Genomic DNA, 13978 nt, shown 5'->3' with positions numbered 1-13978 from the left:
GGGGGGGGGGGGGGGTGGGGACATTGAGCCTAAACCCTGTAATAGTATTAAAATAGTATTAGGCATGTCTACAAAATCTATACATTCTAAGCAAGCACGAGGGCATCATTGGCTACTCCATTTGCTTTTTGCTTTACAAATTTAGTGACATACCTGAAAATACTGCTCGTACAAAGCCCTAAGTTACTATGTTTATCAACTTTCCAAATATGATGTCATTGGGAATTACTAGTTACCCTAAGTTTCATCTTGTCATTAGGAGGCTGCGACCTAGTTTTTTTTTTTTTGTGATAAAAGGGTTTGGAACCCAGCCTACCTGGGAGGCTCAGCGCCACGCTCGTTATTAATATTAATAGAATTGTGTATCACCGAGGGGGACATAATACCTTTACCTCGGAGTGCACTAGAAGCTAGCATTACATGAATCCTCATAGAGGACATCTTGTAAAAATATAGGAACTAAACCAACACTTAGCTCTATTACATTATTATAACTAGCAAAATGGGCTAACCTATGAGCACCATTATTTGCTTCACGATAGATATGTCTGACCACACTATTGTTTAATAAAATCAAATAGTAACGACAATTATCAATAATCCGACTAACCTCCAATCCACCACCGTTCTCACCGTTCAGAGCCGCCACCAGAACTTCACAATCACTCTCAACATCAATGTTGAGCCAACCTTGTTCTACTGCTCTCCTCAACCCTTCTCTGCATGCCATAGCCTCGGCCTGTAGGGGAGAATTTAAATTGGTCAAATGCACTGACCACGCTCCCTTAACAATGCCCTTCTCATCTCTCACCAACATACCAGCTCCTCCCGATCCGTCCTCTCTATAAGCCCCGTCGAGGTTGAGTTTCAGTTTGCCTCTAGGAGGAAAAATCCACCTCTCTTCTTGTCTACTTCTCTTTCCTTTATTTGCCACAGGTTGAGCTCGCTTGTACTCGTCCAACAAAGCCATTACCCATCTCACCGTCTCCCTTGGATCCACTCTTGAACCATTCCAAACCACATAGTTACGTTCAACCCAAATTGACCAGAGAAGTATAAAGAATACCTCCATTTGTGGTGCCTGTAAGTTCTCCAGTATATCTTGGATCCAAGCTTCAATGGTCTCCATTCCAGAGTGTCTTGCTCTCATATCCAACGAACTAAACAGCCAAATACACGCCACTACATTACAGATCTTGAAGAGGTGCAACGAGGACTCGGTTTCGCCATAGCAGAATGGACATAGATGGTCTGGCAAAGGGACTCTCTTGCTTAATTAATACCTCTTTTGTAGAGACAATATTTTTAACCAACCTCCAAACAAAGTTTTTTACCTTTGGCAGCACCTTCACTTTCCATATCTTCTTCCATAAAGGAGAGTTACTAGTTAAAACTGAAGAGGTGCCTCCTATCTGTTCCAACCTCAGCCTCCTAGCAACATGATATCCACTCCTCACAGAATAGAGGCCGCGGCCATTTAAAAAGGTAAAGAGCTCACAGCCTCCAAAGAGCAAACATGGCACGATGCGTGCATTTACCAAGACATAGCACGCCCACCAATATCCAATACTTGATAGTTTACAGTGAATAAATAGTGTCCACATTTTCTAAACTGGGAGATAGAAGTATTTATACCTGTATGAACCTAGCTCGTGCCTGGTTTTTTACCCTAATCTCCTCAAGTTGGAGATTAGGGTAAAAATACTATGAAGAGGCTCTGTCTCCTCATAAACCCTAGCCATGATGGCTTTGGGACCTATTAGCAACATCTGATGTCAGCCTCAAACGACGTCTTCTCCGTCTTTTGCGATGTTAGTGTAGCACTCCATGGTTAGCCTTGCTACGAGCATCTAACACATCTCGAAAAGTAATGGATACAAATTAATTTGCCGACCGCTTTTAACTTGCCCACCATGTCTCTTCAAATGGTTCCATTTTATTCTTGATAAAAAAAAGGGCATGTGTCACTAATTTAAATGATGAGCATTGATGTGTGCAAGTAAAACATGGTCCGCAAATTTGTTTTCCAAGTAAAATGTAGTCGGCAAATTTGTATCCAGCATGGAAGTATATAAGTTTGATGTAATGGGAAAGTAATTAAATATTGATCGATATAAATGTTTGATCGATTTTTCATTATTGTACTTACCCTATATATAGAGAGTGTAACGCAAAACTAAATAGTATAAGTGAGAGAGAGAGAGAAGATTGCTTCCATAAAACTCACTTAAGCTCTCTATATTAATTGAATTTGTTGCAATAGTCCAATCAATTAAAGTTCTACAATATTGATATCCTAAAAACTTCTGCAAAATTGCAGTGTTCTATCCTAAAAATAACCAAACCATCTATTATAACCAAACCATCTATGACATATGATTGGACTTGGAGAATTGAAGCAAGTCGGTTAGGGATTAGGATTATCAATTAGTAAATTTCAATAGCCATGCCAGACCTGAGTTTAGTAAAGAATTTTACATGAACAGTATGATAAATAAGTACAAGAAATCCAAAGAAGAGAAGACTTATATTGAAACACTAAAACTGAAAAGGGAATGTGATTAGATGGTGATAGATTTTATAAAGCAAAACTGGTGGAATCAAATTATATGTCATTCTTGATGATCCATGTAATGCAAAGGCATATTGGTTTAGAAAAGTAAAAGTATACGAACAACATATACGTACTACGCACCACTTCTCTCACTTTCCAACAGGTAGGTTTTGCCTTTGAAAAAGATGCAGCAAACTGAGCACCTATCTTGCGCGCAGAAATACTCTAGCTAGGTTAGACAATTTAAAACCTCTCTAAAGAACTAATTACACAGTTTCACTACTAAGCTTTGCAATAGATGTCAAGCTTGTCTTGCCACAATATGAAAAGTAGCTTATGATATTCCACGTATGTACACATACGTAGCTGAAACATTCATTGATTTGCTATTCAATAATACAAAGGGTCAAGCACCAAAACTGGCCCTAAAAACAATACTTCATTGATTAATTATCGGATTACAATCAAATACTTACAAAAAACAATCTAAGACTCATACAATCAGCCTAAAACTAACCAAAAATCTATAATTTTGGTAGATCATTGATTCATTGCAAAACTCAAAGAGGTACGTTGTGTAGACATATTCGAGCCCAACACTAGTTTGTCGTTCTTGAGTTCCTGCCATGGACTGGTACGTCTCGAGATAGACGAGAAGGATGAGGAGCTTGGGTTCCTGCCATGGTCTGGTACATCTCGAGATAAACGAGAAGGATGACATTCTTGAGCTTGTGTTCCTGCCATGGTCTGGTATGTCTCGAGATAGACGAGAAAGATGACATTCTTGGGTTCGACATACTTGCGTTATGGAACCCGTCTACTGGAGAGACAAAGATTTTTCCAAAACCTGCTCTTAACTCTTAAGGAGAAACATATCTCCAGAGGCTATGTCAGCCTTTGTTAGCAGTAGGATATTGCACCTGAACCTCTCGTGTCATCTTCTTCAATATCACCCGGTCACTACATTATCCTCCGTGCTCCTCTTTCTCTATAGGATCCACACATACAACTGATCACAAAAGAAAAAAAAAGGTTAGAATTCAGATAAAAATGGATAAAACATTGATACATATTGGATGCAGAATGATTTGTATTCGGTTATGCGATCTCTCGATCTCTCTCGAGACGCTGAAACAAGGTACAATATTGCAAGTTCATGAATACCCTAAACAACACATTTTATATATTCAAAAAGTTTGTTGGCAAGAGATTGTTTCAGAAAGAGATCTACCTCTGGTAAATCATTGATTCGATTAATTGAGGCCCTATGATACAGGCACGGTCTTCATCTTCATCTTTGCATTCGGCCTCAGATATTACAAGACCAACTTTCAACATATTAATTCAAACTAGTGAGAAGAGATGGGACGCTGAAGAAGAGAGATTGAAGGTGTGATTTACTCAGGGTCTCTGTTGTGCTTTTATAGCGTAATTTTGTCTAACAAATATGTGAATACTATAGGCGACCATGGTTTTTGGCATTGAATATATTTTGCAATATGAGTGGTCTGCGTTTGATACATTTTAAAATATGAGTGGTTAGTGGTTTTCAAAGATATGCTGAGATGCATGCACTAAATGATATAGCATCTTCAGTAGTAGTAGTATAGGTAAGTTTGTTGCTAAATTTAACAATAGTTAGGATATTTAACAATTGAAATAGCAACTGTGCTCCAGCAGTAATTGCTAAGTGTAAGTTAAGTAATTATTTTAACGAATCATAAACTTACACGTGGATAAAAAATGGAGGGAAAACATATGTTTCTCTTTAGCAATTTATGTCTAGATTGATAAATTTGTCAATTTAGTTTAGCAATGTTAGGATTTAGTAATTTTTTAGGCATTCTGCTGGAGCCCTTATTCATCCCAAAAGTTGACAAATTTTAAAAAAAATTGATTTAGCAATACTGCTGGAGATGCTCATTCAAAGATGCATACACTAAATCATAGACTTTATTATAATGCCCTGGAGAACGTATTTGTTACTAACTTACTATAATTACAATAAGAAGAAAGCAATAAGCTAGCTATAATAATAGGTCCGGATCAAGAGACACTTTATTTTACATAAACTTTTACATCATTAATTTTTCAACCATTAGATTTAAGTATTTTTAACGGTCTTGATTCATTATAAGCATAATGTGGCAGATGATGTAGAAATAATTATATATGTATTAATAGATAAACTTAATTGATAATAAATTTATAACTAAGGAAGATTAAAGATAGAAGATGAACATCTTCATGTTTTTGCAGAACGCATTCTTCTTATGGGAATTGGGAAATATGAGAAACCTAGATATCTCTCCTTTCAACATCAATTGCTCGAGATGAAAAATTAAAATTCATCCCTCCCCTGGCCGGTCTCCTTCATTTTCCAATGTAAGTAGTATTAGTACTGGTTCAAATTTTTATCTCTCCTCTTCTTAGGGTTTTCAATGGTTTTCAGATCCCCTCTTTTTTCTTTACATTGAAATCACATCATTTGATTTAGGTCTAGAATCTAGATGAAGAAGATTGATGGTTTTTGTTTTTTCTCAATCTAAACATTAATCTTACATGTTCCGCTAAAATATGTTTACGATTACAATATTTATTGTTATTGCAATCAAACTTGGAGAATATACATGGAGGTTGTTTTCTTTCTGCATGAAGAAGAAGATGACATTCACCTTCTAATTTAGACTTGATTTTCTACATAAAATCCTCTTCATTTAAGTTTTAATTTTCTTTTTTTAGAAAATAAAATTGTTTCCACATCATCTGCCACAACATGCTTATAATGAATCAAGACCATTGAAAACTTCAATCTAATGGTCGAAAAACAGTATAAAAATTTAAGTAAAATAAAGTGTCCCTTGATCCGGGCTAGGGATGATAATAATCCCCAACGGGTAGGGTACCCACGGATATTTGACCCTAACGGGAAAGATATACGGGTATAAACGGGTAACGGGAATGAGGATCCCCAGCATTCGGATTCTTAAATCGGGTACGGGGCGGGTATAGTATTTTGATATTCGTCCCAATCCCCACCCATTAAGGATGAAAATATTATTATATATAATTATATAATTTATTATATATATATTTACATATAATTTATAAATAAATATTTATGCAAAAAAATTTATGATTGAAGCATGAAACTTATTTATTTTGGTATTTGATTTTAATTTCATACATTTATATAATTATATTTCGTATTTAAAAAAAAAATTAATTTAATATATAATTGTTAACGGGTACGGGTATGGAAAGTAATCCCCAAAGGGTACGGGTACGGGTACGGGGAATCCCCATTATCTAATTACGGGTATGAAAACGGGTACGGGGATGAGAAAAGTAAAAAATATGTGTATGGTATTTTGATCCCCGTACCCTACCCTACCCATTACCATCCCTGATCTGGGCCCATAATAATACTATAGTCAAATATTAATTTATTGGTAGTCAATCTGAATTGAAAGATTGGGGATGTCATGCAATAATACGTTGTTATTTTAATTTACGTAAAACTAAAATTTAAGCAATCTTTAGACAGTAACGATCGTTATTATTTATTTTATTTTTTTGTCAAAGGGAATGATTCATTCGTAATTAAAGGACTGCAATAGGAGTACAAAGTGACCTCATTAAACCCTCCATAAACAGAATGAAGAGTACCACACTCCATAGAAAGACTAAAAACTTGCTTCAGAAATTAAAACTGATGAGAGCCGCTCCGACTCCATTAGCCACCAATATGTGGGATAAGGTAATGAAAGTACACAGCTTTATTACATCCTCTGGGAACAAAACCCCAACTGCATTGCTGAAAAGAACTTATTAATGCCCTTGCTTCATCTAGCAGACCCCCATCAAAACACAAATCCTCTTCTGTCTCCTCCAATGCGTTCATCACATTTGGGCATCACCTTCCACCATCACATTTGAGAAACCTGCTTGAGTACAAAAGTGAAGACCATTGACTAATGCCAAAGTTTCACAGGTCTGGGGACTTATGGCTCCTACCCCTGGGACTTATCGTTATTGAAAACAACTATCAATTTATTCGATAATAGAAATTCTATTTAAAAGGAGCTTCTAACTAGATACGCACACATACATATAGGGTTGAGCATATAAAACCGGTCCCGAGATCCTGTCCCGATTCCGTACCGAAAATAAACAGGACGAGACGGGCCTTGAGAAGAAAAAGTGCAAACCCGTCCCGGCCTATCCCGTTTTAAGAAAATGGGACGGGGTTCAGGATTATGATATCAAATCCCGTAAACCCATCCTTATAAATATATATATACCTTGTAATAATAGCTTTAGTAAAGATGCCCAGTCACTTTAAGAATGCACGTATGAGGCTAGCTACCCTTTTTTTTTGACTTTGAAGAATCCCTCGACCTCTTTCCCTCTTATTAATTCTTTCATCCCTCCTCTGAGTTCTCTCTCACAGTCTCGCTCTCGCTACTTCCCTCCTTCTCGCAAACTTCTATCAACCCCTTCCGTCTCTAGATCTCTCTCTTACTTGTTCATTTGAGGGTTCAAAGAGACCAATATTGGGGGTATCGATCAACAACAACACATATTTCTGCAAGCAATCTAGTGAATCTACGCACCATCTCCTTCAGTCGACAGAGACAGCAACAATCGACACACCACCAACAAGGAACACCAACCCCAATCTATCCTTTGATTTTGATTGTTTGTTTGAATTTTAGGTTAATTATAAATTTTCAATTTTTTTGTTGAAATCTACATATCTGGGGTTTGTAATTGTAATTGTTGAATGGGAAAAAAGAATTCCTCTTTAATAGATCTACTTATCTTGGATTTTGATTGTGTTTGTTTTGCTATATTTTTGTGTTCTTGGTTGTAATTGATGGTATAGGTGAGAAGCCGGTCTCGGCGGATGCTCGAGCCCTCCCTCCATAATTTTTTTATTTATTTTTTCTTAAAAGAGAGGTTGAATCCCGATTTAGGCTTGGACCTGTCCTGGTCCCAATCGGGATCGTTTGGGATCAGGTCTAAAATAGTTAATCCCGTCTTGTCCCATCTCGTGATATATTTCCGGGATTAGGTCGATCCGGCTCGTCCCGGCCTATGCATAGCCCTACATACATATAATAACAAAATATTCTTATAACGATAGTGTCCGACACTAAAGTTACTTAATGTAACTACCTCTTATTAAATTATGAAAAGGTTTCTAAGTATACCGCACCGATCAATAGATTTTCGGGAGTGATTAATCTTCTCGAATAATCTAGAATTTTATGACGCAACTTGAGCGATTCATGTTCATTTATAACAAAGTCTATTACATAAACAACTAGGAATTAAAACAACTAATTTTATTTGTGTCAAACTCACAACTTACCTCCTACCTTTTTAGTAACGTTTATAAAAATATTTTGGTCACACTATCTGGGCATTTTGATTTCTCTTAAATAATGTTGGTTAGATTTTGCATGGGTTTTATAAAACAATAAAAGGTTGAATTGAGCATATAATGGCTTCTTTTGTTGGACATACAGGCAGAGGCGTAGCTAGGTAGGGGCGAGAGGGTTCAATTATTGAACCCTTTTAAAATTTTTAATTGTATAATTAGTCTTCATTAGTATTAGATATTAATGGAATGAAACATAAATTGACCCTTCACCTTTAAGAAATTCTTAAATAGTCTTAAATATTTTTTAACATTAGTGGAATGAAATACTTTAATCCAATTAATACAAATTGCATCAATGATTTCTTACCTTACTAATACATACTTTAATGTTTTAAATTCCATTTACAATCTTTTTTCTTTACAAATAAGCAAAATAGAATCAACACATTAATGTTTATCACATATCGACAATATCTCTCAAAAAAGAGAAAGGAACTAATTATTTTTGATATTTATCGTGCACGAAATACTGAAATCTAAAGTTTACTCGAGATGATTTAATGGTCTTTCCAGGAGAAATGTTCATTTATGAATTGATATCTAGGACAAAAATATTGTTGAAATTAAGTTTGCGGCATTTTTTAAAGAAAAATTATGTCATTGCTAGAGAGTTAGAAAAAAAAAGAATTTAATTTTTTAGTTAATAAAACTTGACATTTCTAAGTGAGATTTCTAGTTACGCCATTGCCGTCACATGGATAGGTCGTTATGTAGTTTTGCTAAATTATCAATGTCTTGTCAGCTAACAATGTTAAACAGACCCGCTCACATGCGAGACACTTTTTACAAGACAAAACGGGACAAGCTTCTAACAACCGTTGGATTTTAAATGATTTAATCCAACGAATCTAATTTGTTTACAAACTTGGGTGATGCTATTAAATGACAAAATGAGACAAATTCAACTACGGTGATGCTATGAACACACCTCTTTTTGCTATTAACACATATTATGTATTTTCATATCCACACATTTTAAATTTATTTACAAACTTGTCACTTGTATTTGTTTCATGATTGGCTATCATCATAAATGAGGTGTGTTAATACCAAAAAGGGGTGTGTTAGTAGCAATTAATGCTTACTTTGGAGTTTGAACCTCACTCCTTCCACCCTTCCTTGTTGCAAACTAAAAACACAATAGTGTTTATGGAAATATACTGCAAAGCTCAAACTAGGTCGACTAAGAGAATCCTTAGTCCAACACGGCAACAAGAAAGCATATTCAATTTCAAACTAGGACTAGAAACCTAATCAAATATACCTTACAAATAGAGAAACTGCACTCCACGCGCATGTCATACAAGTGATACAACTCATTCACTCTTGGATTATACAAGAAAGTGAATGTAACACAAGCAAAATGGCAGGGACAGATCTACTTAGTAGGCTCTATGGGCTGAAGCCTAGAAAAAAAAAAAATTAGGCTATATACCACTAGCTGTGCATTTTGTAGAAAGATCATTGTTGGCTTAGTTAAGACTTTCATCTCCCACTATGACTTGGGTTCAATTCCTAGCTTTCCCCATCCTCCTTTTTTTAATACCCCGTACCTAAAAAATTACTGTTCGGGGTTATGAGTTACCGTGGATTTTTCTTTATTCGCGCTCAGAGATTTAAATAGTGATTGCTCGAGTTGTTTTCGAGTTTTTCTGAAAACGGTAAATAGTGGATTTAAAACTCTGAAGTCGTGGTACACGTTTATACGAGCTCACCGGTATGCCTGGATTATTTTCCGGAGCGACGAGCTATGCTATGTGAATTTATGAAGTTTACAGTAAATTTTCAATTATTGTTTCTTGTAACCGTTTTACCGTAAATGACCCAAAAAGTTGACTTTTCGTTAAGTCGATAATTTGGGAAAACTTCCTTTATAGAAGTTGTAGAGAACGGTAATACGAGTTCGTGGACACGTGGCACGCTCAAATTGGAGTTCGTATGAGAAAGTTATGGTCTAAAAACGGGACGTTACTGTTTTGGTAAAGGGTATAAAAAAGAAACTTACCGAAGGTGGAAGATAGAAAAATTAGAAACTTACCGCACCTCTCTCTCTCCTCCCGCGCGATCCTCTCTCTCCCGCCACTGTTCTCCGCTTCGTGAGCCGCTGTCAGGCCGAATTGGGCGGCGATCCGGGTATCGGCAGGAAGCTAAGGAGGAGACCTATCGATCTAGAGTGGTGACAGCGTCCCTCTCGCCGCCGTTTGGGAGAAATCACAGCGAGAAGGTGCGACTGTTCGTCGCTGTTTTAGCCGGATTTCTCCCTCCTCAGGCCACCAATCGGTGAGTTCTTTATATGATTAGGTTGGGTTTGATTAGTACAACATTCCTCTAGAAGCTTGTAACTCGATTCATGGTGTGTATGAGGAGAATTTGAGATTTCGAGATTTTAGGGTTTTTAGCCCCAAATCGGGTTTTATTGTTCTTGATCAAATAAACTATTTAGAGCTAGAATTGAGCTTAGTGTTGTTCATGAAAGTTGTTCGAAATGTTGAGAGGAAGGTTCTGTCAAATTTTGGTGACGATTGGGGGGTGGCCGGAGATTGGCCGCTGGCCTGCCGCCGCAGCAGGCAGAGCTGGCGGTGGTGCTGCCACTTTTTGGACAGTTTTTCATGCTTATTAAATTGCTAAAAATGAGAGAAACCCATTGGTGGAAAGTTAGCAATTTTTGGAGTAATGTAGGTTAAGTTTCGGATTTTCCGAATACTAGCGATATTAACGGTTAAAATTGATAACCGGGTATAGGAATATTACTGTTAGACAGTTGTTGGATTGTGCTTATGCATTGAAGTGGATATTGGAGTGTTATGTATGGATATGGGATTGGTGTTAGTTGAAATATGTGTCCATAGTATATCTAATGGGTGTCCATGGTAAATCTAGTTAGAATGTTTAGTAAACTTGGGTTCAAGGTGAAAGAATACATGTGGATGATTTGCATAAGTTGAGTTTTATATATAAGTATGTGTGCATAATTATTTATACACACTCTTTGGCACTTGAGTAGGTTGTTTTGCGAGTTAAGTGTGAGGTTTGGTTAAGTTCATGAGTTTAACTATTCTCCTGGAGGTTTATATTAGAATGATAATAAATTGGTATAGCTTTAATGATGTATGAGGTTTTGTATGGCCGGGTTGATTTGATTTAATGGGTATAGGAGAAAATATTTTAAATTGGTGTGTATCATGAACTGGTTCTTGAGAGTTCGTAAGTAGGGTTTTGATTTTGGACTTATGGTGGTAAATGTGATGTTGTTAGTGAAGGTAGAGAAGTAGATTAAAATGTTGAACTACGAGTGGCTTGATCCTTTTAAAAGGGTATGTAGGTAGCCCGATCAAGTTTTGGGTGCAGCCGCAAATTAACAAAAGAAATTTAGGTTCCAAACGCGACAAAGATGTTTGTTGTTTTGTTTGATTTTGAGATCCTATCTCATTTTCGATTTAGGATTTCCTTATTTATTTTATTCGTTTATTCTTCTAACACCTGGGTCAGGGTGTTACAGAGTGGTATCAGAGCGGGGACATGATTCCCGGGTTAGAAGTTGTGGGAAGTATAGTTTCGATATCAGGTAGTAAGTTAAACAACTCGTCTGACCAGAGTGCTCGTTTACTTTGAGCCTTTACAGTAGTTTTTCATCAGAGGTGAATCAGTAATTGATAGCTGAAAGTATTGATCTAATCAAATTTATTATGTTGTGTGTGATAAGTTTCACTTTGTGATTCTGTTGGGTTATACCTTTCTTTGCTTCGAATATTTGACAAAGAGAGGTAATTTAATTTTCTTATGAATATATGATCTATACATATATATATCATACATATGTGATCAGGAATTTTTGTTAGATGGTAGTGTTGATGTTCGTTTGATATTTGTTTAAAAGTGAGATAGAGTTGATATATAGCTTTACGGTGTGTTGTGTGCATATATACATTATATGTTGCAAGCCTTGTCAATTGGGTTAGGCTAAGGCTCTTGTGCCTTATTCATTCCTCATACTTACCCTAGATGTGCTTCTTGCTACTTTAAGCTACAAATGTGTTGACTGCTGAACAGTAAATTGCAGTTTAAGATGAAGTTCTGGTATTGGGTAACCAATGTATGGTGGTGAGTTTTAGTGATCAGGTTACTATCCATAGGCTGCTGGCTTTAAGTATGATATTGCTCCAATGTGATATGCAGGTTCGAACCATAAATGAGATTCCAACTAGTGAGGAAATGGTCTTAGTCGTTTCAACCCCTATTAGGCGTATATTGGCATATACTTGTGAGTTGATTTATTTGATTATCTGATCTGGCATTTTGATGACTAGGGAGGCATGAGCTTTTAAAAAAAAAAAAAAAAAAAAAAAAAAAAAAAAAAATTTACTGAAGGTCTTATTCTTATGTTAACGCTCTCAGCCCTCCTAGTGATCTATTAGGATTGGAGTCTAGTAATTTGACTTGGTGATATGATTCAAGTTGCATAAGTCCACCTGTTCCAGACCTCTTTGTTAGGCCCTAATTCTTTCATGGGTTTCCAAAATCCAAGTTTTGTGGTATTTATGTGCTTTTCATAACGTTGTCGTAGGGGAGACTTGTGGCTTTGTTATTGAGAACCTTGGTGACTTTACATTAGTTAGCTACCTAAGTGGATGCAGTGATCGATGGCCGAAAGTTTTGATTTTTTTTTTTTTTTTGTATATCTGTGTTGTGTGTCCAGAATTAAATTTGAAATATTGGCAGAGGGATGATCGTATGAGGGGATTCATGAGAAATTGTATTCCTCTGTTTCCATTACTAGTTTCAACAAAAATATTTGGGTGGTTTTGCTGTTTATTTGGATTTCATTAGTATAAGGTTCTGTTTGAATTGTTAAGCTAGAGATTTTACTAGTTAAGGTGAGCTGGCCTCACCTGTTAGATATTTTCTGAAGTTATGAACCTTCAGTTATTCGTGATCGGTTTGGCAAGCTTCCAAAGCAAACTGATTTAGGTATATAGTATTGCATAAATTCTGGACCAACAGATTTATTGGTCACCAATAGAGTGGGGATGTTCTGTGATAAGATTTTCTTGCATGTTAGTGTGGTATGCTAACATGTAGACATCATATTATGTGGATTAACATATTATTCCCGTGATGATGATCAAATCATTGTCTGAACTGTTTTGGCTTTAATACTGAATATGATGTTGGGGTTATTTTGGTCTGTAGGAGTGCAAAACTTTGCTTTTGGAAAAAAATATAGGGTAGCACTAATGTATATGAAGTTTTGCTTGTTATGCAATTTTATATTAGATAGAATTGGGAACTGATGCTTGCTAGTATGTAAGCATATATATTTACATTTATTGATGTCGTTTTAAATGGGTTATGCATCCATAATTAGAGGAACTTGAGTAACTGATTCTTAGAGCTGGAAGTGAGATTGACTGTTTTCATAGAAATGAGTTTGTTAAGTGCTGTGAAGAGATAAGATCTGGATGTTGCACCATTATATATATTTAAATTATAGCATCACACAGTGCATTGATTGATATAAGATTTAAAGTTATTTTTGGAGATGTTATGTTTGGGTCATCATATATGTGGTTCTATGATATAAATCACTAATCCTTTTATTTGAGTTGCTTGCTATAAGTATGATGCAGTGCAATTCTCTCGAGGATGCAGTTATGTGTTAAAGAAATTTCTGGAATAATTTGATACAAGCGGTTATATTATAATTGTTCTATAGGAACTCAATTAGTATGTGCAACGGTTTAAGCATGTTACTAATGTTGGTATAGTGGTTTGATGCAGGCGATTCCAACTTTAGTATTGACGGTTATACCCTTCTGGCATGTTGTGTGGGGTGATTTACAGCTTTGGCTGGCTTTACAGCTATATGCTGGGTTTACAGCTTCGGTTGGGTTTACAGCTATATGTTGGGTTTACAGCTTCGGCTGGGTTTACAGTACGGGTGCGACCTCGTCTTGCCCCGGGGTGTAGGATACCGT

General features: G+C 36.3%; 1 protein-coding gene across 1 annotated transcript; it reads right to left on the bottom strand.

Annotated features, from left to right (window-relative positions):
• Positions 1-403: 403 nt before the first annotated feature.
• Positions 404-1129, bottom strand: LOC101290856 (putative ribonuclease H protein At1g65750-like). Its single transcript, XM_004298136.1, has one exon. It carries the CDS (start codon positions 1127-1129, stop codon positions 404-406), a length of 726 nt encoding a protein of 241 aa, XP_004298184.1.
• Between the last annotated feature and the right edge of the window lie 12849 nt (positions 1130-13978).

The sequence above is a fragment of the Fragaria vesca genome, linkage group LG4, assembly GCF_000184155.1.
Source record: "Fragaria vesca subsp. vesca linkage group LG4, FraVesHawaii_1.0, whole genome shotgun sequence".
Classification (NCBI taxonomy): Eukaryota; Viridiplantae; Streptophyta; class Magnoliopsida; order Rosales; family Rosaceae; genus Fragaria; species Fragaria vesca.
Note: the sequence above shows the minus strand (reverse complement) of the source record. Positions and strands in the feature narration are given on the sequence as shown.

Bases quoted from the DNA above. Each gene is read 5' to 3' on its own strand.
- LOC101290856 (XM_004298136.1), bottom strand. From the start codon at position 1,129: ATGGAGACCATTGAAGCTTGGATCCAAGATATACTGGAGAACTTACAG.